General features: G+C 39.5%; 1 protein-coding gene across 8 annotated transcripts in view; it reads right to left on the bottom strand.

Moving 5' to 3' along the window:
* The window catches only part of elna (elastin a), a 64,403-nt gene that overhangs the window by 4,678 nt on the left and 34,083 nt on the right, over nucleotides 1–25,642 (bottom strand). For 3 of the 8 annotated variants that reach the window (XM_058799550.1, XM_058799551.1, XM_058799555.1), the window contains 30 exons: nucleotides 25,582–25,626; nucleotides 24,465–24,533; nucleotides 24,325–24,369; nucleotides 23,944–24,033; nucleotides 23,822–23,857; nucleotides 23,655–23,720; nucleotides 23,237–23,302; nucleotides 23,071–23,103; nucleotides 19,330–19,416; nucleotides 19,177–19,209; nucleotides 18,843–18,950; nucleotides 18,628–18,660; nucleotides 18,414–18,467; nucleotides 17,199–17,255; nucleotides 16,310–16,342; nucleotides 15,436–15,516; nucleotides 15,173–15,205; nucleotides 13,672–13,764; nucleotides 13,549–13,581; nucleotides 13,275–13,409; nucleotides 13,156–13,197; nucleotides 8,626–8,667; nucleotides 6,175–6,201; nucleotides 6,057–6,077; nucleotides 5,126–5,155; nucleotides 4,953–5,030; nucleotides 4,565–4,633; nucleotides 3,636–3,707; nucleotides 3,302–3,337; nucleotides 2,457–2,504 (listed from right to left, as the gene is read on the bottom strand). In XM_058799550.1, coding sequence (XP_058655533.1) covers nucleotides 2,457–2,504; nucleotides 3,302–3,337; nucleotides 3,636–3,707; nucleotides 4,565–4,633; nucleotides 4,953–5,030; nucleotides 5,126–5,155; nucleotides 6,057–6,077; nucleotides 6,175–6,201; nucleotides 8,626–8,667; nucleotides 13,156–13,197; nucleotides 13,275–13,409; nucleotides 13,549–13,581; nucleotides 13,672–13,764; nucleotides 15,173–15,205; nucleotides 15,436–15,516; nucleotides 16,310–16,342; nucleotides 17,199–17,255; nucleotides 18,414–18,467; nucleotides 18,628–18,660; nucleotides 18,843–18,950; nucleotides 19,177–19,209; nucleotides 19,330–19,416; nucleotides 23,071–23,103; nucleotides 23,237–23,302; nucleotides 23,655–23,720; nucleotides 23,822–23,857; nucleotides 23,944–24,033; nucleotides 24,325–24,369; nucleotides 24,465–24,533; nucleotides 25,582–25,626 — 1,695 coding nt within the window. Of the gene's footprint in view, nucleotides 1–2,456; nucleotides 2,505–3,301; nucleotides 3,338–3,635; nucleotides 3,708–4,564; nucleotides 4,634–4,952; nucleotides 5,031–5,125; nucleotides 5,156–6,056; nucleotides 6,078–6,174; nucleotides 6,239–8,625; nucleotides 8,668–13,155; nucleotides 13,198–13,274; nucleotides 13,410–13,548; nucleotides 13,582–13,671; nucleotides 13,765–15,172; nucleotides 15,209–15,435; nucleotides 15,517–16,309; nucleotides 16,343–17,198; nucleotides 17,256–18,413; nucleotides 18,468–18,627; nucleotides 18,661–18,842; nucleotides 18,951–19,176; nucleotides 19,210–19,329; nucleotides 19,417–23,070; nucleotides 23,104–23,236; nucleotides 23,303–23,654; nucleotides 23,721–23,821; nucleotides 23,858–23,943; nucleotides 24,034–24,324; nucleotides 24,370–24,464; nucleotides 24,534–25,581; nucleotides 25,627–25,642 lie in introns of those variants that run through there. The other 5 variants (XM_058799552.1, XM_058799553.1, XM_058799557.1 and 2 more) reach the window with 5 other exon arrangements.

The following is a 25,642-nucleotide window of genomic DNA, read 5'->3' as shown; positions in this document are numbered from 1 at the left end:
CAGAGCACCGAGCTAGTCTTTCTAAGAACACCAGAGGTCAGTCTTGAAAGACTGATCCCCTTGGGAAATTACCTGGCAGTGTGAAAACTTCTGCCAAATGTATCTCAATGGGTCCTGCGCACTGTAGAAAGAGGCTACAGAATTCAGTTCAAGTCTCATCCACCACTGTTTCCCACACTGGTGGGATCTGAGCAGGCTCTGGTAATGGAACAAGAAGAGAACACTCTCTTGAGGAAGGAGGCCATCGAGGTGGTCCCTCCTCTCGACAGGGAGTCTGGGTTCTACAGCCGGTACTTCATTGTTCTGAAGAGGGATGGCTTCCCATTTTAGATCTGCGTCAGTTGAACTGCTCAGTACAGAAACTGAAGTTCAGGATGCTCACTCTCAAGCAGGTCGTGTTTCAAGTCAAGAGAGTGAGAGAAGTCCGGTCACTTACTGTCAAGCAGTTTCAGATACTGCTGGGTCTGATGGCAGCTGCGTTCAACGTGATACCTTTTGGCCTGCTGTACATGAGACCCCTACAGTGGTGGCTCAAGAACAAGGAACAAGAAAATTTGCTTTGCATGATCAATGTCACGCGGCGAGGCTTTCGTGCCTTAGACATGTGGAGGAAACCTTGTGTTCTTATCTCAGGGCCTGGTGTTGGGAGCTCCTTGTCGTCATGTAATACTAACGACGGACCTGATTTCTCTCCTCAACGCCTCCATGGGAGATTCCCGTCAGGAGGGATCTCCTCTCACAGGCAGGGGCACTATCGTCCACCCTCGCCTGGAGCTGTGGAAACTATGGGTGTGGAGCTCATAGCTTCCGGTCTCTCAACCGAGGTTGTTGAGACCATCCTCCAGTCCAGCGCTCCCTCTACAAAGAAACTTTATGCTTTGAAGTGGAAAATGTTCACTTCTTCTTGGTGCGGCAACCTCCAGCTTGACCCAGTCAACTGCCTAGTTGGTCCAGTTCTGGAGTTCTTTCAAGCCAGGTTGTCCGCAGGTTTAACTCACTCTACCTTGAAGGTTTACGTGGCGGCCATAGCGGCTTTCCACGCTCCTCTTGGTGGCCAGTCTGTGGGTAAACACCCTCTGGTTTCACGTTTCCTCTGTGGTACGCTGAGGCTGAGGCCCCCGGTACATTCACGAGTCCCTCCTTGGGATTTAGCCGTGGTTTTAGAGGATCTGTGCAAACCACCTTTTGAGCCCCTTGAGGAGATCTCTGATCGTTTGCTGAAAGTCAAGACTGCTTTTCTACTTGCTATTTCTTCCCTCAAGGTAGTTGGGGATCTACAGGCCCTTTCAGTGGCCTCATCTTATCTAGACTTTGCGCCCAGTATGGCCAAAGCTTTTCTGCACCCAAGACATGGCTATGTGCCTAAGGTGCCCTCCTCTGCGCCATGGCCCGTTGTACTGCAGGCTTTCTGTCCTCCACCCTTTCGGGAACCAGACCAGCAGAAGCTTAATTGTGTGTGTCCAGTGCGAGCACAGATCTGCCCTGTGGAGGAAGGCTGACCAGTTGTTTGTTTCCTATGGTCATTCTAAGAGGGGTCGTCCTGCTACTAAACAGACCCTCAGTCGGTGGATTGTTGATGCCATTTCTATTTCATACGAGTCCTCTGATCTCCCCTCACCCTTGGGGGTCAAGGCTCACTCAACCAGAAGTGTGGTAGCCTCCAAGGCCTCTCTGTCAGGTCTGCCTATGCTTGACATTTGTAACGCTGCAGGTTGGTCCACGCCGCTTAAGTTTGTGAGGTTCTATGATCTCGATATGCATGCCACTCCTGGCTCTTCTGTTCTCTCGCCTTAGCTGTGCTCTTCCACACTAAGCAGGGACTGGCGATGCAGGCATTCTCGTTCCCAAAGCATTCGACGCAGCTCGAGTTCCTGAAGGGGAACGTCCCAGGTTACGTATGTAACCATGGTCCCCCGAGGGAACTAGACGCTGCGTCGCAGTGCCATACTTCCGGCATCTCTGGCATAACTGACTGTTTTTATGTGAGGTCTGTGTGTTTTTCACATAACCTTGTGTGTTTTTGACAGCTGATGCAAAAGAGCCGCCTTTCTGTGCACTCAGAAAACTGCATATCAGAAGTTTAAACTGACAGTGCATGCAAGAATAAACTTGATGATGACAAAGAACTGCAATATGCATATATGATCATTTAAAAAAACAGATGTTTTGATTATTGCCACTAAGCCACAAGCTCAGCCCTCTTCTGGAAAGGGGGTCGGGGAGCAGCGGCTCATTTGCATTTAAAGACAAACAGCATATTTTTGCTTCCACCCCCCCAAAAAAGAGCCATTTACAACATGGAATAATAAAGCTTCACAGACACTTTCTGGGAACACTTGAGACATCTTATCAAACGTACAATGGCCCTCGAAATGGGAAATTAACTACAGAGGGGCTGAATTCCATAAGGGGATGACATATGAATTTAGCCTTGGATTATTTCTATGAAACGATACCTGGATATGCTTGTGGATATCCTCCATATCCTCCTGGAGCTACACCACCTGTAGGAAGAAAAGACACAAAGATTTAGATCTGTAACTCAATTGATCTAAAACACAGTATTTTTCAATAAACAGGATTAGTATACATTATGATTTGTAATCTAAGTATAAAGGCTTTAGTATCTTGGCAAATTTAAGAACAGATTGAGATCACTTGGATCTCTTCTGAAATGCCAATGGACACAAATGTAAGAGTAATTTAGTCTTTTTCTCAGGGGAAACATCTTTTTTGGGACTGTGTTGCGAATACAGTAAAGTATTTCTGGCAGATGGTTTTGGCTGGGTTTGCTGTGTATCTGCATACGCAGAGAAGCCAATTGAGGAAGATGTTCTAAAAGGACGGTGTTTGAGAGAACACAGTGACACCAAATCATTGCTCACAGGACCAATACAAATCCATTATCTCAGGCTCACTGCATTGTGTGTGTGAGAGTGTTTTACACAAATGTGTTACTGCTATGAGTGTGAATGTACATGTGTCGTGGGCAGGACAGAGGGGTTAGGCTGTCTGCTTGACTGGGGGATTCTGGTTTTGAGAGTGTACCAGCATGTCAAAAGACAGAATGATCCAAAAACAATCATTCCAGTTACTGTTAACAGAATGACACATAATTGGCAGAGCTCAGCACCAGTAAAGGCCCACTTCGAGCACCACTTCTATAACACCTCTCCTCATTTTACAGTAACATTTGTGTCTATAGCACAAACATATAGACATATATTCAAGAACATGTTTAGATGCCAATTAAGATCTGCGTGAAGCAATCATTCTTTGTACAGTTAATGCTGGGCCTCACCTGGATATGCGTATCCTGTACCCAAAGAGCCGTAGCCTGTTGATAGAGTTAGATGTTTAACACTCAGCACAATCATAGCTCACACAATTTAGAGGAAGAAAACAAAAACCCACAATGAATATTTTGTACTTGTTAGATGCATTTCCCTATATCCTCTACCATTCCCGAGCAGAGAAGGTGTGCAGTTAATTAAAGCTTCAGTGTTAATCTAAGGCCATGGGGAGTGCATTTGTTCTTGGGGAAAATCTTTGTAAATGAATTTGGCAATGCTTTTAAAGTACAGTGTGGAGTCATGTTGCAGAACATGAATATTTTGTATACTTTCTTTTGCTACCTGGTTTAGGTGGTTTAGCACCAGCTCCAACACCACCAGATCCCACACCAACACCTGCTGGATACCCTCCACCTGCAACAAGATGATCGTATGTCTTTAACAACAGCCCAGTAACACAAGGAAAGCTATTTCAATAGTATGTTCAGTATTTTGACAGAAAATGGTGTGTGTCATGTTTCAGAGTCAGGGCTGTCCTTGTGGAGGACATCACAACTCATGATCATGATATAATATAAATATATGATATAAAATTTGCTCATTTTGGTAAAATTATCTATCCCCAACACTGCATCACAGGATCTGCACTCCCTGCTATCCTTTGGAGTATATTAAACGGAAGTCTAAATTACACGGGCTATCCTTTGGGACTGGGGTACTTCAGGGTTCGATACTTGGCCCCCTCCTCTTCCTGATATATACAACATTTCAGAGAACTATTATTACCCTCATAGAAAGATTTGGTTGGAGCAAAACTCTGCAGGACTGATGTTGGCCACCCCCATAGTACAGGAAAATCACAACCTTCCTATCTGAGCAAATGATGCAGAATATAATGGCATATTTGGTTTTCAATCTTACACCTCTGTGCAAGACAGCACATCCAAGGCACTGATATTTCGATCAGGTTCTGGAGCACCCTCCTATCTTCACTAAAAAACTGTAAATCCTCCCTACAGAGTCTATGGTGCTTTCATACCTTCAAGAAAAACATGGACCCTTCCAAAAGCATTTGACTCACAGCTGTTAATGCACTTAGCATACGATTTTATTCAAAGTGATATATATTGCATTGAAAACATGAATTTGATCAGTTTATGTATTCCCTGGGAACCCGTGACCTTAGTATTGTATTTTTAGTACATTTTAAGCTACAGGAACACTGCTAAATGATCAAGTATCAAGTCGTTTGGATTTGCATTACATCTCACCTGCTCCAGGTATGAGTCCTACCCCTCCAACTCCCCCTACACCTGCGACACCACCTGCTCCTCCAACGCCTGGACCAAACACACACACACACACACACACACACACACACACTGGGTCTGGTAGGGTGCTTTGAGTCAGCATACAGTCAGATCCTTATTTGAGAACTCTTCTAAGCTTGCTTGAACACGATACATGATTTTCCAAAGTTGGTCCTGGAGAACCACAGTCGTGCAGAGTTTTGCTCCAACCTGGATAACAACTCACCTGCCTGGAGCTTTCTAATAACTGTTAGAACTTGATTAGCTTGTTTAGGTGTGTTTGATTAAGGTTGGAGTGAAACTCTGCAGGACTAAAGTTGACCACCCCTGGTAGTATATATGATCTTACCAGGGGCTTTCAGAGGTTTGGCTCCAGGTAACACTCCAGTTCCAATTCCAGCTGATCCAGTGCTACCAGGAAATGGGCCTAAAACAACAGGACGAAGAAACATTTAGCATGATTTTGACTTTGGTAAGTTTTTAATGTGTTTTTGTATTTAATGATGGACTAATAATATTTACCATATCCATATGGGTATACCCCACCAGGTCCTGTAAACACAAAAGTGTACTTTACACTGAAGTCAAATATACAGTAGGTGCTTATCAAGGGGAATGGTCATACTTCAGCATTTACACAAAATATTTATTTGTTTGTTTGTTGTTTCTGTGTAAACTGTATAGAGCAGTGCTTAACTTTGGGTACATATGTGCATATTTACTCCACTTTTCATATGACAGAACTTACACTTCCTGATATTACCCAATGGGAGTTTGTATACAATTATGTTTTGTCACAGGACTATATTTATCTGTTACAACTATCTGTTACAACACTGAAAGTATTGTGGAGATGGTGTATGCATCATGGTACTCTAGACTGTATTATGACATAATCATATATTTACACAGTACAAAATATAGCATGGTTTTACAATAGTGGTTGTCTAAATAAATAAAAGGTTAGTCTGCAGTTGACATTATCTGTCTTTTTTTCTTTCTTTAATATTTCCTTGAAATCACACAGATGATATGAGGACAGAGAACTTTGTCACAAGTGATTTTACCCTGCCCTCTAGTGGTACAACTAAGTAATGCACACATTTAAAACATTTTACTGTGGATTATTTTCTGAACATTTTGTCCTTTTCCTGTAGAGACGTGTACACAACTATAGAGCTTTGGACTGTGAATTTAGTCTTTGACTCCTTTTTATTATTATTATTATTATTATTATTTATTTATTTATTTAATCAGGTGATTCCAAAGTAAATGGGGCAGATGTAAAGTTAGTCAGGAAGTAACTGGGTTTTGACAGGAAATGATACACTGTGCTAAAGGAAGCCTATTCAACTTCTCTCACAGCTCAGGATGAATGATATATCTGAACGCCAGGACATAATTCTAGGTAAGTCACACCTCCAGTGTCTAATGTTGTATGTTGAGGACTTACCAGCTCCATGTTTAGAAACACCTGCATTCAAACACAGAGAACAGAGATGTGTGAGCTGTTGGATACATACTTACTGATGCTGGTAAACTGCATGCATACTATCTCTATTTGTACTCACCAGCACTAGGCACTCTTTGCGCACCACCTGAGTAACAGAACATGCCATGGTTATCAGCGTACATCTACAGTCAAATGAATGCACAAACACAGCCCAACAATGAATACAACCCCTAGTGTGTCCAGCAATGACCCTATCTGGGTCATTCTCAGGAAACAGTATCTTTTGAGCCCCATGACTGACTGATATAATAACATTGCAAATAATAAGGCTTTGATAGATCTAAACTCATTAATGACTACTGGAATTTAGTGGGTTATACGGAAATTAAACTAAACTAATTCCACCTAATTTCTAAGTGTATTGAAACAGAATATCACTGTTTATGTCTTTACAAGTCTTATCACTAAGCACAAGAATGCTGAATGTAAAAATAAAGGTGTGCTGAAAATATATTTGGTAGCTCAGGCTGTTATTACCCACTCCAACACTGACTTTCAGCCGGTCAACAGGGATGGCACAAAACATAATAATTTTATAGGTTTTCTATTATAGTGCGTGATCAAAAAAAAATCACATTGACAAATGGCACAGCATCCTGAGAATGATCCATCAACAGATGATGAACAACAGACTCTGAATGGGTCTCAACATACAACTGACGTCAAATTTAATACACAGAAAACTTGGAATCAGGGTCCAAAATTAACTTTTAGCTTCATCCGCCATTGGATGGTGAAGTAAGAAAAAAAAAAAAAAGAATGATCTTAAACTGATACAAGATAGATGTGTGTTATTATTCCACTGGGGATGTTCATGACATATGTGTACATCTTTGATTGGAGTTAAACTATATACACTGCTCAAAAAATTTAATAGAATGCTTTGAAAACACATCAGATCTCAATGGGGAAAAATACCATGCTAGATGTCTATACTGATATAGACTGGGTAATGTGTTAGGAATGAAAGGATGCCACATCATTTGATGGAAATGAAAATGATCAACATACAAAGGGCTGAATTCAAAGACACCCCGGAAATCAAAGAGAAAAAAAAATGATGCAGCAGTCTAGTCCATTTTGCTAAAATTTCATTGCGAACATGGGGGCCATTATATGGTATCAATTCCTTCATCCTGCCTGCATACTTTCGCCACATGAGGCCGGGCATTGTTGCGCACCAGGAGGAACCCAGGACCCACTGCACCAGCGTAGTGTCTGACAATGGGTCCAAGGTTTTCATCCCGATACCTAATGGCAGTCAGGGTGCCATTGTCTAGCCTGTAGAGGTCTGTGCATCCCTTCATGGATATGTCTCCACAGACCATCACTGACCCACCACCAAACCGGTCATGCTGAACGATGTTACAGGCAGCATAACGTTCTCCACGGCTTCTCCAGACCATGTCACATGTGCTCAGGGTGAACCTGCCCTCATCTGTGAAAAGTACAGGGCGCCAGTGGCGGATCTGCCAATTCTGGTGTTCAATGGCAAATGCAATTGAGCTTCACCCAGTGCCGGGCACTAGAGGATGTCAGGCCCTCAGGTCACCCTCATGAAGTCCGTTTCTGATTGTTTGATCAGAGACATTCACATCAGTGGCTTGCTGAAGGTCATTTTGTAGGGCTCTGGCAGTGCTCATCCTGTTCCTCCTTGCACAAAGGAGCAGATACTGGTCCAGCTGATGGGTTAAGGACCTTCTACGGCCCTGTCCAGCTCTCCTAGAGTAACTGCCTGTCTCCTGGAATCTCCTCCATGCTCTTTAGACTGTGCTGGGAGACACAGCAAATGGCACGTATTTATGTGCCACCTGGAGAATTTGGACTGCCTGTACAACCTCTGTAGGGTCCAGGTATCGCCTCATGCTACCAGTATTGACACTGACCCTAGCCAAATGCAAAACTAGTGAAAAACAGTCAGAAAAGATTTTAGTGGCCTCCACCTGTAAAACCATTCCTTTTTTGTGGGGTTGTCTCATTGTTGCCCATCTAGTGCACCTGTTGTTAATTTCATTAACACCAAAGCAGCTGAAACTGATTAACAAACCCTTCTGCTGCTTAATTGGCCAGATCAATACCCCAGGAGTTTAATTGACTTGATGCTATACTCTGATTAAAAAGTGTTCCTTTAATTTTTTGAGCAGTGTATTATGCTGCAATTCCTAATGAAATCACTTGTCAACTCAGCTTGATTTACCTCTAAATGCCAGTTGTTACCCGCACAGTTAATTTTGGTCCCTGCTTGGAACTGATCGTATTCATTCTTAGCACTTAGTGTGCATGTTTTGAAGACACAAAACATGGATGACCAGAGGACCATTCTTTACAGGGAAAAATCCTGCTACAGGTATAGAGTGTCAGTAACAGATCTGAGAAAATGCAGATCGGCAATCTCAAGCGCAGACAGCAGCAAAGGTTAGAGGGAAAATGAAGGAGCATTAAAGCTAAATGGTAATGGAGTTCTGCTACATTTAGACAAGACATTTGTACATGCAACAGTTGATCTTACTGGGCTCAGGGACCTTGCCAGTTGCTACAATAGCCGTCGGTCCTGCCAAGAAACAACATGTTCCACCTTCAACCCTTGCAGTTTAAAGACAAGCAGCATAGAGGTGACTAGCTCAGAGGCCAGTGGAGGCAGAAACCAGAGACCGCTGCCATAACAGGGTGCATTGTGGGATGAAGGAAACTAGCTATCAATCGTTATGGGTTTCTAGGGCTCAATTTGATAGATGGGAGGAAAGGAAAATACCAGCAAGCTGACAGGGGGACGACGATCAGTTGCAGGGGGAAGAGAGGCTTATAAAAATGATCAGCAAACAGATACAGTAATATTATTATCCGTAAGAGTTGCCATTTTATCGTCTGAACCTCAAAACCAATGTGAATATACTGTATGTCTCCCTGTCTTTCAACTAAAAATAACAAAAACAACAGAAAATAACAAAACCTAGACAAGCTAGACAACATATTTGGGTGTCATAGGCACATATCTATAAAACCATCTGAGATCCTTGCTACTGAAATCTTGCTACTTTCTAAGATACTTAATTTTAGCCAGATTGACTCCGCTATCTCCACTAGTTATGGCTAGCTATCTCTCACCTGCTATCTCTAGTCCTGGAGATGGAGTATTACCATCCAGACAGTGTAGAGCTACATCTAGATGGGTTGGAAAAGCCTATGTTGCAGCTGGTTAGGCTAGTGCATTCCTGCACACCATGGCAGAATTGCTCAGGGAAATAGATGGAGGCGTGGGCTGAACCCCCGAGGCAGTTCAAGAGCTACATTGGCCCGCAGACCTTGCCCTCCGTGCCACCAAGTAGATGACCAGATGTACTGGCTGTTCAATGGCGAGCCCATTGGGACACTCATTCTCCCACAGTGTTTTGCTAAACCTGCCACATCTAGTGCATTGGGAGGCAGCAGAATGTAGTTGACATTTTGATAATTCTCTGCAAAACACCATTGTTGTATGTCGTTGTTAGAGGGGTTTCAATACACAGTTTTGTAAATGTTTGGGAGGCACCATTTTTAGCACAAGAAGTGCTGTCTCTTTTGAGCAAAGGAGTCCGGCTTCTGTAGCCACTATTCTGTATGCTTTTCCCTGATAGTACTGTTCCTGGGAGTTCAAACAAGTGTAAGGCAGAATGGAGTAGGCCTATTGCTCATAGCCCTGTGTTGGCTGGCCCCGAGAGTGGTTCTCGGACCCAATATTCCTCCTTGTAGGCCCTCCATGGGAGATTGCGGTAACACTTTATAATAACTGCACGCTATGAATCATTAGTTAAGCATAATTAAATACTCAGTTCTTCCTTTACAAAGCATAGTCCCAACATTAATAGGCATTAGTAAGCAGTTTATAAATACAGCTATAAATGCCTTGTTCTTGATTTATAAGCATATCTATTACAAAGGAGATTTAAAGTCTCAGTTATCTTCCAAACAGAAAAAAATTGAACAAACACAACACAGAGGGATACAGAACTCAGAAATATTTCTTTCAAGATGCAAAAAATGAAACTGTGCAACTGTACACTTGAATTTTTTATTTATTTATTTTTTCTATGACATTGCAGAGGTTTATGTTTCATTTTTTTAATTTTTTATCAAGTGTACAGTTTAATTTTTTGCATCTCGAAAAAAATATTTCTGTGTTCTGTATTACTCTGTGCTGTGTTCAATTTTTCTGTTTAGAAGATAGCTGAGCCTATAAATCTCCATTGTAAATGTTTTACAAGGCATAAATAGTTCTCACTTTAGATGAGCTCACAACCATTGATGACTGACAACTACTAAATGTTTTATAAGTACCTGACCTAATCATGAATTACAGCAGGAATATGTGTTAATAAAGCATTTATTAACACACTGTGCAACTATTATGTATCTAATACAATTTATAAATGTACATGTACATGTTTATTAATCATTTACTTACACTTTCTAAATGATCTTATGAACCACTGACAACTGCTAAATAACTGGTTTGTAAATAACGTAATCATTTATAAATGATAAATTGATCGTTAATAAGGTATGAAAATACAATTATTAAACATTATAGATATGCTCAAGAACAAAACATTTATAGCTGTATTTATAAACTGCTTACTAATGCCTATTAATGTTGGAACAATGCTTTATGAAGGATGAATTGACAATTTACTAACGCTTAACTAATGATTCATAGCGTGCAGTTATTATAAAGTGTTATTAAGATTGCTGTCTCAACTGCAGGGCTTAGTTTGATACCCCTGGCCTGAGCAGGGGAGCTCAATATTAAATTGTAGTCAATTCTAGTCAATTTTTGATTGTTAAGACTCCCTCTACTAGGAAAGTATATGCTCTGAAGTGGCAGCCTTTCGCATCATAGTGTAAGCAGCATCATTTGGATCCAGTCCACTGCCTGGAATTCCTCCAAGAGGAACTTTCTGCATGTGATCGACAGTACGTCATTGGGGAGATACTCCCTAATTTCCCATGGTTTACATGGGATCAGATGGCAGAGGCCTTTCTGCCCAACGAGAGCTCCTTCTTAGACCTATCCTAGAAAGGTTTATCGGACCTTCTTTTGAGCCTCAAGAGTCAGTGTCTGAGGATTGTCCTAGGGCAGGTGTGCTGAATCCTGTTCCTGGAGAACTGCCTACCTGCAGAGTTTAGTTCCAACCCTGCTCCAACACACCTGTCTGCAGGCCCAGACTGGCCATCGGCAGTACCGGGAGAATTCCTGGTGGCCTGGTGGCTGATTTGGTCCGCTGCCCTGTTTTTTTTAGGTTTTTTTTTTTTTAGTTATTATTATTATTATTATTAATATTTTATATTTATGCCTTCTGAATGTACCAAAGTGATCATTTCTTAATTTTTAATTTGATAATAAATCGATAATAAATCGGTTAGTCTTGACTGGCAGTGCTGTGCTATATGAATTAGCTCACGTCTGTTCCACGCTTCTGTCAAACGGTTTTGAATAGAACCGATGCACGAAATTCGATAAAGAGAGGAAGCGGCCAGAGGAAGCAGTGAAATGTAGCAACATCACTGATCTGTTCAGGACTTCAAGTGCAGGTCAGTTTGTAAATACGCTAGATAGTTTTGTCTTTATTAGTTGAGTATGAAACTTCTAGTAGGCTATCTGTTAGGCTATCAGTAGCACCCCATTATTATCATCATTCAGAATACTGTGCTAAAGGACATCAATATAGATTGTAAAGTTACATTAAAAAATTTAGCAGAGACAGATATTCACATGGACTTATTGTACAGGCAGGGGGTAGCTAGAGCAGACAGCAACACAAAAATAATATGAGTCACAACCTAACAATTCAATAGTGTGTTCAGTATTAGAATTTTTCAACAAATATATTGTTCTAATTTATAAATTGTGTTTTAAAACACTACCAGTCAAAAGGTTTTGATCAGTAAGATTTTTAATGTTTTTTTAAAGAATTTTCTTTTGTTCAGCAAGCCTGCATTTATTTGATCCAAAATACAGCAAAAACAGCAATATTGTGAAATATTTGTATTATTTAAAATGACTGCTTTCCATTTGAATATTCAGCATCATTATTCCAGTCTTCATCATTCTAATATACTGATTTTCTGCTAAAAAAAAAACAAAAAACAAAAAGAAAAACAAAAACATTTATTATTATTATTATTATTATTATTATGTTGAAAAAGGACATCTTTGTTCCTTTTTTTACCCCTAATAGGTAGGCCTACAAATTAGTACCTTAAGGGTACTTTTAAGAGTCCTGCTACAGTGTCAAGCTGCTGTACCCCAAAAGGTACAATGTTGGCCCCCTTTTTTTCTTTCTGTGTGGCCTGGATGAGTGTGAGATTTCCCAGCCTGAAATTGCATCCCAGTCCAGCCCTGCCTGTCTGTAATTATCAAGTCCATTTTGCAGAATGGAACAATTGGTCTACAGTTCCCCATGGTGTCAACTCATGATGCAACGTTGAATTCCTATTTCCTGAGTAGTGAATGAGATGCTGCCTCTCTTTGCCATACTTCAGGCAGGCCTGTGCATCTTCATTCAGATAATCTGAAGACGTGATGTTTGAGATGGCCTTTTATGGGGTAGGTGATGCAGTGCACTATGTCAGCTGACCTCTTCGTTGGCCAATGGTGTAATTACACACATTCTTCAGACACGTCATGCCGAGGGCATTCCCCATAGTGTTATCGCATGATGCAGCATCTTGTTACCTACTCAGGGAACCAGGGTTACAGATGTAACATTTTTGTATAAGGCACATATTAAGGGGATGCTATTGAGTAAATGTGTATTCTTTATTTCATTAAAGGGTTGTTGATGAAATAATGGATATGCTTCATTTTGAAATAACTGTAATTCTGACCCCAATTAAATCACCCTTATTTGTCTGTACTGTAACTGTTTGCAGAAAACTGTTACAAAAATCTATACATTATTTGAATGAGCTACTACTTTCTTTCCTTGGCAACAAACTGAAATGTAATTAAGAGTGCATAGAGACTGCTCATTTATCAAACAGAATCCGTTTTTTTATTTACCCGGTACAGCAGTCCCTGCAGGAGCCAGCGTTGGAAGCTTTGCTGTGAAACAAAAACATTAGTTCAAATCAAGCATATGCGCTTCATGGCATTTGGTGGAGTAAGCCTATTTGTTGTACCTGGTTTTCCACTTGGTGCAATGGGCAGACCAGTACCAGCAGGAACACCGATGCCAGTGCCACCTGGTACGACCACCACATCACCACCAGGTGTTGCTCCAGGAGCTGCTATTCCAGTTCCAGTGATCCCAGCCCCTAGCAGACAATGGGAAGAAGTGCATCAGGTGGAATCAATTATGCTGGATTACCTTATTAAAAGGCAGGTACACACAGGTTTAGATGGAGCAGCTTGTTAAGAAATATATGAAGCTAATATATATATGAACTACTGTACCAGTTTTAGGAGGTTTGACTCCACCAGGATATCCTGAAAACATTGAAAGGAGTCTTACTGATTGCTGGTGATTATTATCTCACATTTATAGTGACCTGTTCGTGGGTCAGTTGAATCAAATACCTCCAACCCCGACTCCTGGTATCAGTCCCGTCCCAGTTCCAGGCAGTGGTGCTCCTGCTGCACCAGGTACTGTACCTACACCTCCCGCAACTCCTGCAGGCAACCCATGTCACCATTCATTTCAGTACCACATAGTTTGCACTAACATCTCTTTTACTACAGTTTATTATGATTCTTTTGAAAAAATGTACAGGCAGCTGCCATGACTAGTAATTTTGGTAATACTTTTGTCATGAATCTAGTCTGCACTTCCATTCACCCTCCACTAGAGGTCACCCGCTCACCACATGGACTTGCACACCACACATCACATGGACTCCAATTCCCATCATCCCACACTGATCACAGCTGTCACCAATCACTCATTGCATCAATCACACGCACACCTGATCCCACGCACACACTAATCACACACACTATTTCAACCCTGGACATTCTCTCCCAAGTTGCCGAGTATTGTATGCATTTACCGCTCCCCTAGCCGTAGCAACTCTACCAAGCCCCTGATAGGTTTCCCCGTGTTTGTTCTACCCGTGTTCCCTGGATTAACCCTTGCCTTGCTGTCTGGACACTGTTTACCCCGTATTGGATTCTAGCCCGTGTTCCCTGGATTATCTCTTTGCCTTGCCCACTGGATACTGTTTGCCGATCATCGACCTTTGCTTGCTCTAGGATTACTCTGTCTTGTCCCTGCCATGCCTGTTTGCCATTGTTTCGACCCTGCCTGTACGACCACGTCTCTGCCTAATAAAAGCTTGCGAATGGATCCGCACGTCTCACGTCTCGTCAGCCATGTTACAACTTTAGATTAGGGGACACATATTAACTATTAAGAGTTCTCCCTCAGTAAACGTTTAATTTGCTGATTATTGATAGTAAGTAATGTAGTTGTTGTAATAGTTATGTTTAGGTATGGGGTAGGGTTAAGGGATCTAGAATATGGACATGCATTAATATGTGCTTTATAGCCACTAATAAACAGTCAATATGCAAGTAATATGCATGCTAATAAGCAACTAGTCAGTGAATTGTCTCCCCTAATCTAAAGCGTTATCGTAATTTTATTGTAATCAAAGAGAATGGTCAGTATTTTCTATTAAATGTTCATAATTTTGCTGGTCAACAAGCAAATGTTTTTTTTGTTTTTTTTTTATATATATAATCAAATGAATTTATTGAAGTTCATAAAAATACTGTAATAAAGATATTGGCGTTATGGAATTTGGGGTATATTTCACGAATGGTTACTTGCATATCTACATACTTCTTTAATATGAAATAAAGAAGTTTTAACAATTTTAATTTGCTCTAAATAGGCAGTGTCCTAAACTACTCATATATTTATATCACGAGTAGGCTGTACACCTCGAGTTAATATGATTTTAGAAGATTTTCAAAAGTGCTATTCATTTGTTTTGGTTTAAACATTTAATAGTATAAAAATCCTAAATATAAAATCTTAAAATACCTTTTTAGATAGACATGCAAAATGTTCTCTCACCATATTTCGGAGGTTTAACTCCTGCTGGATACCCTGCAATACCATAAATTCATTTTAGAGGATTCATCTTTTAGATCACAATTTATTATTTATAATGCTTGCTTAATTGTTATGAGAATTCAGTCAAATTGAAATTTTTTAAATTTAAGACTTTTAGGATTGAATCACAAGTGAACTGTAATTTTTAGCAAAACATGTCTTCAATAAATGGCGCAACTATATATATATATATATATATATAGTTAATAAAACAAATACTCCACCTGGTACTCCTCCTGGTACTCCTCCTGGTACTCCTCCTGGTACTCCTCCTGGTACTCCACCTGGTACTCCACCTGGAACACCTGCCCATGGATGAGAATTTGTCATTAAAATCATGACGAAACAGAAGTAGTGATAGATCTGTATTTCTGTAATGCACATCCAAGTGTAGTGGGCTGTAATAAAATAGAGCGTAGTTTGGTTCAATGCCTTGGTTGTTGATTGGATGTTGATTTGTGAGCATGGCTCTCAAAAGAAAGATGAGAGAGATGAGTGTGAGCAGAGTGGAGGAGCTTGCAGGAGTGGAGTTTAAGAGAAATCCTGCAAACGTCGCTAGAGAGAAGACTGTTGATTTCCAGTTCTCAAATCCTGGTCCTAGGAACCCACCGCTCTACACATTTTGTCTGTCTTTTTTATCTGACACATTCAGTTCAGTTCATGGAACTCTCTCCTAATGAGATGATGATCAGAATCAGTTGTTCATTAAGGAAGACATAAAAGAAAAACAAATCAGATTGGTGGGTCTGGATTTGAGTTATGACATTTTGATTAAAAATTAAATCAATTTAGTTTTTAATTTGAGCATATGTCAGTCATTCATAATAAGGTCTATAACTTGCGTTTAGAAAACAGATAGGGCAAATTTTCATGCCAACTTTTATTTCAGTTTAGAGCAAGGGTAGGCAAGAGTTTAGTGCCAACCCTAGCCAAACACACCTTAACTAGTTAATCAGGGTGTTCAGGATTATTGGAAAATGACTGGCAGGTTTGTTGGAAATTATCTCTCCAGGAGCAGGGTTGGAGACCCCTGGTTTAGAGAGTTTCTGTAGTAACTCCTATTTGCTATAAAAAAAAAAAAAAATGAAAATAATTTACCGTATTTAGGTGGTTTTGCCCCAGTCCCATATCCTGTGAAAATATGAAATCTGCTTTTACTTTGGGTAAAAATCATCTATACAAATACACATCTGAGAAAATCCATCCATCATTCTGTGACTGGCGAGAAATCATCCACTTCTTTCTGCTGGACCTGTCTGGGACCAGTTCCTCTCTACTGTCTGAACATCATGGGATTTGAACTCTGCTGGAGTTCTATTGTACCTCATATGTTTATCTTTTCAGAGTGAAGAGGTGTCTTAGTCGCATCTGTTAATTAATGGTATGCCTCAGGGTCTGGTTTTTGGCCCCCTCCACTTCTTGATATATACAACTACACTTGCACCTATCATCCAGGTAGATTTTTTTTTTTCTTCCACTGATTTCCTCATAACATAAAGACATGCAGACATGCAGTCTTATGATCACAAAGTGACTGCATCTTAACTTGCCTCTGCCTGGATTCAACTACTCCATCTCCAACTAGTGCTCCAACTACACCAACTCCAGCTGAAGACTGAGCTTCTGGTCTTCCTGGCAAGTCCAATGCAACACCATCATTATTCATCTAGGCTCATCAACAATATAAGGTAGCTTTACTACAAAAGGAAGATCAGACCCTTCCTATCTGAAGATCCTACCCTTCCTACGCAGCGGTGCATTTGAAGTACAGTGAACCAAAGGGAGAGACTGCATGTTACACCTCGTCTCACTACATGGGATGCCATTCTCTGTCTGCATCAAGTCAAGGCTCGGCTGCATAGCTACTAACTTGTATATTTCTGAGCAAGTTTAGAACACAGCAAGAATTACAGCACATTGTGTTGTTGTCTCATCAGGGTTAATGTTGTAGTGTACTGGCTGAATATTTGGAAATGCAATACTTTACCTCCATATCCAGTTCCTATTCCAACTCCACCTGGGACTCCACCAGCTCCACCCAAACCTGATGACAGCAATGACACAAGGAAGGACATGTTATCATAACTTATATATTCTGGAGCAATGAAATATAATTAAACGTTGCAGGGCATTAGAGTGCCACATGTTTTGGTAAAAGTAGATAAGAGCAAAAATGAAAACGTTCAGCAAAATTATCTGATTTTATATTTTAAACAGTCACAGACTCTTCAAAAGAGGTCCTTTCTCTAACTGGCAAACTAAAAAAAAAACAAAAAACAAAAAAAAACATTTTATTGGAAAATGTTAGTAAACGAACATTTTATACACCAAAATTTATTGATAAGCCATTTCCAAATCTCAAGTCTATGTAATTGCTCCTTAGGACTTGCATGTCTACCCATTTTTACTAGTCAACTGACAAAGGTAGTCAACAAACCATCTCACATGTCTGCAGCAGAACTATAGTTTGCTTATACTGCTTCAGTTTTACTTTATTTCCACTTTATGTAATTCCAAATGTCTAATTTGCTGATTACAAATCACAAACATTGCACAGAATTAAACAAATAGTGCTGATTTGCACACCTGTATAGTTTAGGTCAATTTGTTACACCTGAACCTAATAATCAGGGGCCGTTTTTTTTTTTTTTTTCTTACTTAGGGGGTCCGGCCCCAGTTCCATTCCCATAGACCACAAAACAAAAAGTGGTGCCAGTACTTTCACAGCAGCAAGCTTATTTTGAGTAAAGCAACGTATTAATAAGACAAACATGCTTGGTCATGGTTTTTCAGTCCATTGAACATGAGCTACATTTTTAAACATTTTCAAACATTTGTAAACATTCAAGAACAATCTGTTTCAAGGAACATGTTTACAGTACAAAAATGGATTTATGTCTTCAAAGCCGAAAGAAATTTAACAGGCTTTTTGATTTGGGGTTGCAACAGACTCTTCAAATATTAAATAGAAAACTGTTTGTACATGGCTAGGCAAAATCAAAAACAGTGTAAACCAAGAAAAATTACTGAAGAAAAAACCCCAAAAAATTCCAAGCAGTCTCTAAATGAAAACACTGTTGATTACCTCAATTCAAAATCAATAATGTATTTTGTTTCTTGTTTTAATAAGCATATTTACTCACAATATAAACAGCTGTTATAGTCATAATAGCTCTGCTCATTGACAGGCATTTTTGCTTACCTATTCCAGGCACAAAACCAGTCCCACCTGGTAAACCACCAACAGCACCCAAACCTAGACAAATTAATTTTTATTACTTTCTTTCAAGTAAATTCAAGGTTACTAAGATCTAGCTTATATATATATATATATATATATATATATATATATATATATATATATATATATATATATTGCTTATATCTGTATATATATAATCAATGAATACAAATACCATATTTTAGAGCCTTGGCACCAGCAGGGTATCCTTAAACACAGAAATAAGAACAGCTGAGCAAAAAACAAAAAACCATGCTGAGGTCTATGCATTTTAATCCAAAATTTCAAAAAGAGGTTAAAAGGTTAAGAGGTTAAAAGAATTAATGTGTCTAACATGTCATCTAATATTTTGCATTTTACATTTCATCATGCAGAATGAAACAGTGATACCTCCTGCTCCAGTTATTGGTACTCCTCCTGGTACTCCTCCTGGAACTCCTCCTGGAACTCCTCCTGGTACTCCTCCAGGGACCCCCAAGCCTGTTCCTCCAGGCACTCCTGCGGCCACAATAGCATAATATTTGACTGGACAATACCCTACCAACAATCATGTCTTTAAGTACAGCTTAATAAGTCAATTATTTTTTTTTTTATTATAATGTCAACACAAAGTTCTATTACAAAATTCCAGTGCAAATGGCAAAATAAAAAGCACAAACAATTGTATTTATCTTACATAGCATTACCAGTGCACCTAAATCATAGAAAATAGTCAGACCCATACCGTATTTAGGAGGTTTGGCACCAGCTCCTAGCCCTAAAAACATTTATCACAATAACTAAACATCAACCCAAAATAAACTGTCATGAGAAACACAATTAGCTTAACTGACAAACAACAGTTGTGAGAAATTGAGACAATTCAACATATACAGACCTGCAGCCCCAGGCACAGCTCCAGGAACTCCTCCGAACCCAGCAACAGAACCATAGCCTGGGACAACACCAGCCCCTCCTGCTCCTCCTACAGACATGACATGTACAGCCAAGCAGTATCAATTTATTTCTTTATATTTTTTTTATAATATACAAGATAAAACTGATCTGAAAGTCCTATTTTAGAATAATAACACTTTCTACACTCAAATAAAATAAAAAATAAAAATGCTGGGTTATTTTTTTTTAACCCAAATGCTGGGTTCAGCCTGTTGTGTCATTTTATTGGGTTATTTTTTAATATTTTTACCCAGGTGCGTGGTCATTTTTAACGCTGTGTTATTTTTTTCTACCTATCCGCTGAGTTGAGCCTGACTCTGATGGAACAACGCAGCTGCTGAGTTACAGTCAGATTGGGCTTTTTGTGTCCTACAGGAGAGAGAGTGGTTCTCATCACTGCCGCCACCAATTTTGTGCACTCTCTCCGGGAAATAAAGGTTTGTATACATTTTATTTAATTTATAAAATCTTTAAAGGGGTCATATGATGCTATTTTAAAGATCATTATTTTGTGTATTTGGTGAAACAGAATATGTTGAGATGCTTTAATGTTCAAAAAACACATTATTTTTCAAATACTGTGCGTTATTGTAGGTCCTCTATGCCCCGCCCATTTCAAACGTGTCATTTTCTACAAAGCTCCTCCTTCCGACAAGCGCATTGTGATTGGCCGAACACCACAAGCACGCGTTGGAAATGTAACGCCCCTTTACCATAATCGCGAGCTTCAGCTTTCAAAGTAAATATCAAGACAGTTAATAATGTTGTTAGTTTTACCATCAGTTCAAGCCCGAGAGGGCAACAGAGTCGCGTGACAGACAGTGATGATGCAGTACACAAGCCGCGGTTAAGGCAGCTGACGTGCTGTTCACTCTGCTGTGATGTGACCCTGTTCCCCTCACACACACGCAACGTGTTACTCTATGCTGCGCAAAACTCCGCATTTGAACGGTCAATAGCAAATACTTAAACTAATAACAAAACATACTTACAGTCGCTGATTCAGAAGCACCAGATTGTCATAGCAAAGTCGGAATTGATCCAATTTTTTTTAGAAATAGCCTTTGTTCACAGCCAGCCTTGTACTCTCCTACCTTCACAAAATGGTCGTCCATAAAATGCGATGCACAAATTCGAACATTTGGGTTGTGCTGTTCTGTTGTAAGTAAATCTTAACCAATGATTCCTAATTGCATCTATTTCCGGAAGGCCAAATAAAGTGCTTTTGCTTTCGCACAGAAACACAGCGTTTGAGACGTTTTAGCCCGGTCTGGATCAGCCTTCTCTTTTAGATAGAATAAATCATTTTATGAGCTTTTTTTTGAGCTTTGTAACTCTGCAGATCTTATACATGCACAAACAGCTACATAACACACTAAAGAAAAGGAAAACAAGAAATCGCATCATATGACCCCTTTAATGTGGTGTAAATTATATTATTTTACACAACGCAACATAAGGACGAGATGTCAGCTGCGTCAGCAGCGGTCATTTCACGCTGGAAACACCTTTGCCTTGCATAACATAAATGGATTTTATTCATTATAATATTGAGTGTAATTTAATTTGATGTTAAAATAGGTTCTCTAATCTCAGTATTGTTTGTTTATGGGTAGGTTTTGGAGTCAGTCACGCATCTCTCAGCTACGAGTGAAACGCGAGGCCGCGGTCTAAAGTTCACAGGCTTTTTTATTTCTAAAATGCTTGTTAAACGAGTTTAAATGTATGTAATATTGTAAACTATATTCACCCAAATAAATTAAATTTGTCTTGTGTTTTGTCCATGGGTGTTTTTGCTTAATAATAAATGTTCATCTTTTGATTATTGCTGTTGCCTATAGTAATTCTGTGTGTGATTTTTAATTTCCAGCCCATTTTAAGATTTTTAAACAATCAATGACTTAAATTAAACAACCCATGGTGGGTAAAAATGTTTAAGCCAACCAGCTGGGTCAAAATAACCCTGCATGTGTTCTGTCCAATATTTACCCAGTGCTGGGTTGCCAAATGTATTGTTTTTAACCCATCATTTTTTAGAGTGTACTACCTATCCCAAGTACTCCACTTGTACTGACTAATCTTTTGAAAGTTATACTTTCCTTTTCTTACTCACTCTTTGAAAAATACCATGGGGTTTTGTGTCGTATGTAATGGTAAAGTGATTACATTTCGTTTAATTTTTTTATAAAGTTAATTTATAAATACGTTTGGAGCACTTTTTGTTCGTTAAATGCAAGGGCTTTTTTTTTTTTTTTTTTAAGTAACGACCAAGTGGCCAGCGGCAGCAAGTGAGCAGATCATAGCCTATGTTTGATCAATTTAGCCTTCTCAAATCATCACGACTTGCCTAAAATAAAATCTATGGATATAAACAGTTCAAGCATATCACAATGTTAGTTTAAACATTTGAACTATATAAATGTGCGCTAGATGCATATCTAATCGTTTGTGTGAAGAGTAGAAGCTGAAGCATACTTTGCAGGACATGGAGGCACCAAACCGGTCACTTGCATTTTTTTCTTCATAGTGGAAACAACTTAAAATATGCCGTAATTTTTGCTCATAAAGGTAAAAGTAATACATCATTCGGAACTGTGAAGGGTCTACTTTTATTTGTGTGCATTCACAATATCAACAAAATGTTGTGCTTTTATAAAATAAATAGGAAAACAGAAGATGCGCTTGCCGTCTCGTCTTGAATAGGAGTGCTTCACAATGATGAACTGAAACTCAGTGAATTGAGTCACAAATATGATAAATATATCTATAGAAACCTTTAAATTACTACTTTAAAACGAAATAATTCAAATCGAAAACAAAAACTCTTTCATTATGTAATCCGTAAAGATGCTTTTCTCTCTAAAGGCACATCCAATGAGGAGATGGCGAGTAATTTTTCATCACCGTCTAAAATATAAAAATAAGGAAAAGCCTAAAACAGGCCTGATTATATTTTTTTCAGATTTTTATGTTGCTCTGCTCTGAATTCCTTAAAATTTAAAGGATTTTCTGCAACACAATTTTGTCTGATATGTGAATTATTTATTAGCCTATTTTTTAATCCATGCACCAAATGCTTTAAAAACAGCTTTAAAAATTACTTTATTGCATTCCAAATAATTTTAAAGAACTTTTCACTATACATTTTACGGGTAGCTTGAATGTAAAACATTGTCATGAATTCGTTGTACTCCCATTTGTAAAATAGGCTACAAATTAACTGTTGTAGTCTAACCCGATCTCATGAAAATGTGTATAGCATGATTTTCTCTTTCTATTTGACGTAATGTTTATAAGCAGAAATTGACTTTGGCATGCAAAAGACTGATACATTCATTATTAATGGCATGACTGGTTCATTCGACAGAAATACGGGACACACGGGCCTATAATTTACTACTGAAATGTTTGCAGGGCAAATCTCAGGTCAGTCTGAGCGCTCATGGTACGCACAGTGCGTACAGCTGTACACCTGCAGGCGCCACTGCCATGCAGTACTGTACTATACTGTACATGCAGTGCCTGAATCAAAAAGTCATACACCTATAAACTATAACAGGAAGAAAATTGCAAGCAAAGGTGTTAAACTGTCCGCCCCCCCGCCCCCCCGCCCCCCCTCATGTTCATCCGCACTACATTATCAAATCCCATTTACACCTGAAACACATGTAAAAGCTCTTACCATATTTAGGAGGCTTCACTCCACCTGGATACACTAAAAAGGAATTTGTAAAGTAATTTCTATACTTTGTCCAAAAGATTAACACTTCATTATTAGCAACATTTTAACATTATGACATGAACTGTAGGTTTAATCAGATGCAATATCAATGTAGTGTAAAACTCACCTCCAGCCCCTGGTGCTGTTCCAGGAATTCCCCCGGCTCCCCCCACTACTCCACCAACTGGTGCACCTTTTCAAAACATTTTAATAAAATAAGCAGCGAACCAATATACTACTTTGAAAATTGCCCCTGGGATATTAAAATCCATGCAGTCACTTCTGAGTGACTTGATCTTAAGGGCATCTAGTATGTATGTATGTATAGTGGCCAATTTTGGAAACCAAGAAGCACCATTATAGGCAGAAGAGATTGCATGGCCAAAATGTAAAACTGATGTTTAGGGGCATGTACATGTGAAATCAAATACATCTGAGATCTGAGATCTGAAGATAAAGCACAGTGTACAGTGGTACTCATGGATATTTTGTGCAGTGGCTCCTAAGTGCCTCAAGAAGTGATTTGATTGTTTGTTCCCACTCACCTCCAGCTCCAGGGTATAGTCCTCCAACACCAGGAACAACACCAGTTCCAGCTGCCCCACCCAAACCTAGGAGATCGAGGAAAAATCCATTAAACGTTGCTTTATAAATGGGGTCTTAGAATAAACTATATAAACCTCTGTGAAATTCCACCACAAATAAATGTTACCGTATTTAGCTGCTTTGGCTTGAGCAAGAGTAAGACCTTAAAAAAGAAATGGTTTTGAGACTCCATGATCATTATAATGTTTTAATATTCTACTAGATATTTTGTGTAGACAGTTTTTTAACCTCCCGTGGCAGGATAAACTGCTCCAGCTCCTGGCACAATCCCAGCACCACCAGGACCAATCCTAGCCCCACCAGGAACTACTCCTGCACCTGGAACAAGACAGGGCCATGATCTCTCAGTTTAAAATTTCCAATGCCATATGTCAGTGTTCTTTAGTCCTGCTCCTGGTGGACCACTGTCCTGCAGAGTTTAGTTCCAACCCTGCCTGTACTTTTCTAGCAATCGTAAAGACATTAACTGGCTTGTTTGGGTATGTTTGATTGGGGTTGAAGCTACAGTACCTGGGTTGAAACTCTGCAGGACAGTGACCACCCAGGAGAAGAAATTAGAACCATGGTATATCTGATTAAGAAGGATCCTAAATATGGAGACATGCTTACCGTATTTAGCAGCTTTTGCCTGAGCAGGAGAGAGCGCACCAGGACCTTGACACATGGAAAAACACAAAACATTTATCAGTTGTGAATCATTCTAATAAAGTGACTGTCATTTAACACTACTGCACACAATTTTATCTCACCCCCTGCTCCTGGAAAGAGTCCACCTGCGCCTGGTACACCACCAATACCAGTACCACCAGGACCAGCACCTAGTAAAAGAAGGTTTGCTATCAGATTGAGATTATTGGTTGTCTTTGTCAAAATCATACTCTAGATTTAATACTGTCACATGGAATTTAAATGAATGGCATTGAAATGATATCTCAGATCATTATCTAGTTTTGTGTGTACTCCATATAGCTAAAGCTGTAAATTTAACTACTTGTTACAAATATGGTAGAACCATCACTTCTACCACAACATATTTCTTTGTAAGTAATCTTCCTGATTTATCTCAATTCCTCAGCATATCCAATAGCTCAGAAAATCTTGATGATGTAACAGAACCTATGGACTCTCTCTTTTCTAGCACTTTAGATATGGTTGCTCCTTTACGCGTAAGGAAGATTAAGGAAAACAGTCAGACACCGTGGTATAACAAGCACACTTGCACCCTGAAGAGAGTAGCGCAGAAAATGGAGTGCAGCTGGAAGAAAACAAAACTAGAGGTATTTCGAATTGCATGGTGGGAAAGTACCTTCTCCTACAAGAAAAACATAAAAAAAAACTGCTAGATCTGGTTACTTTTCTTCTCTTTTAGAAGAAAACAAACACAAGCCCAGGCATTTATTCAATACCATTGCTAAATTAATGAAAAATAAAGCATCGACAGACGTTGACATTTCTCAACAGCAGTAATGACTTTATGAACTACTTTACTTGTCACTGATGGAGCCTTGGTTCCTTGCCGCTGTCGCATCTGGCTTGCTTAGTTTGAGACACTTAACTTCCAGCAAAATTGTCAACTTGATTGCACATACTATTTAAACTGAACTGAGCTGGACGATGACATCACTGAATCAATGATGAACTGACTTTAACAGAAACTGAGTGTTTACTCTTGTCCTTTTGTATTATTACACACTATTTTTCCTATTTTATACTGTAAAACTGCTTTGACACAATCTCTATTGTTAAAAGCGCTATATAAATAAAGGTGACTTGACTTGACTATGTAATACAGTCAACAAGCCTGAATTGCCCATCAGTCAGTTATGAGCCCCATAATAAAGCATGATAATCAGTCAGTGTACTCACCATATTTAGCTGCTTTAGCTTGCGCTGGGGTAAGAAAACCCGCACCTGCTCAGAGAGGACA

This window comes from Onychostoma macrolepis, chromosome 15 (assembly GCF_012432095.1).
Source record: "Onychostoma macrolepis isolate SWU-2019 chromosome 15, ASM1243209v1, whole genome shotgun sequence".
In the NCBI taxonomy this organism is placed as follows: domain Eukaryota; kingdom Metazoa; phylum Chordata; class Actinopteri; order Cypriniformes; family Cyprinidae; genus Onychostoma; species Onychostoma macrolepis.
Note: the sequence above shows the minus strand (reverse complement) of the source record. Positions and strands in the feature narration are given on the sequence as shown.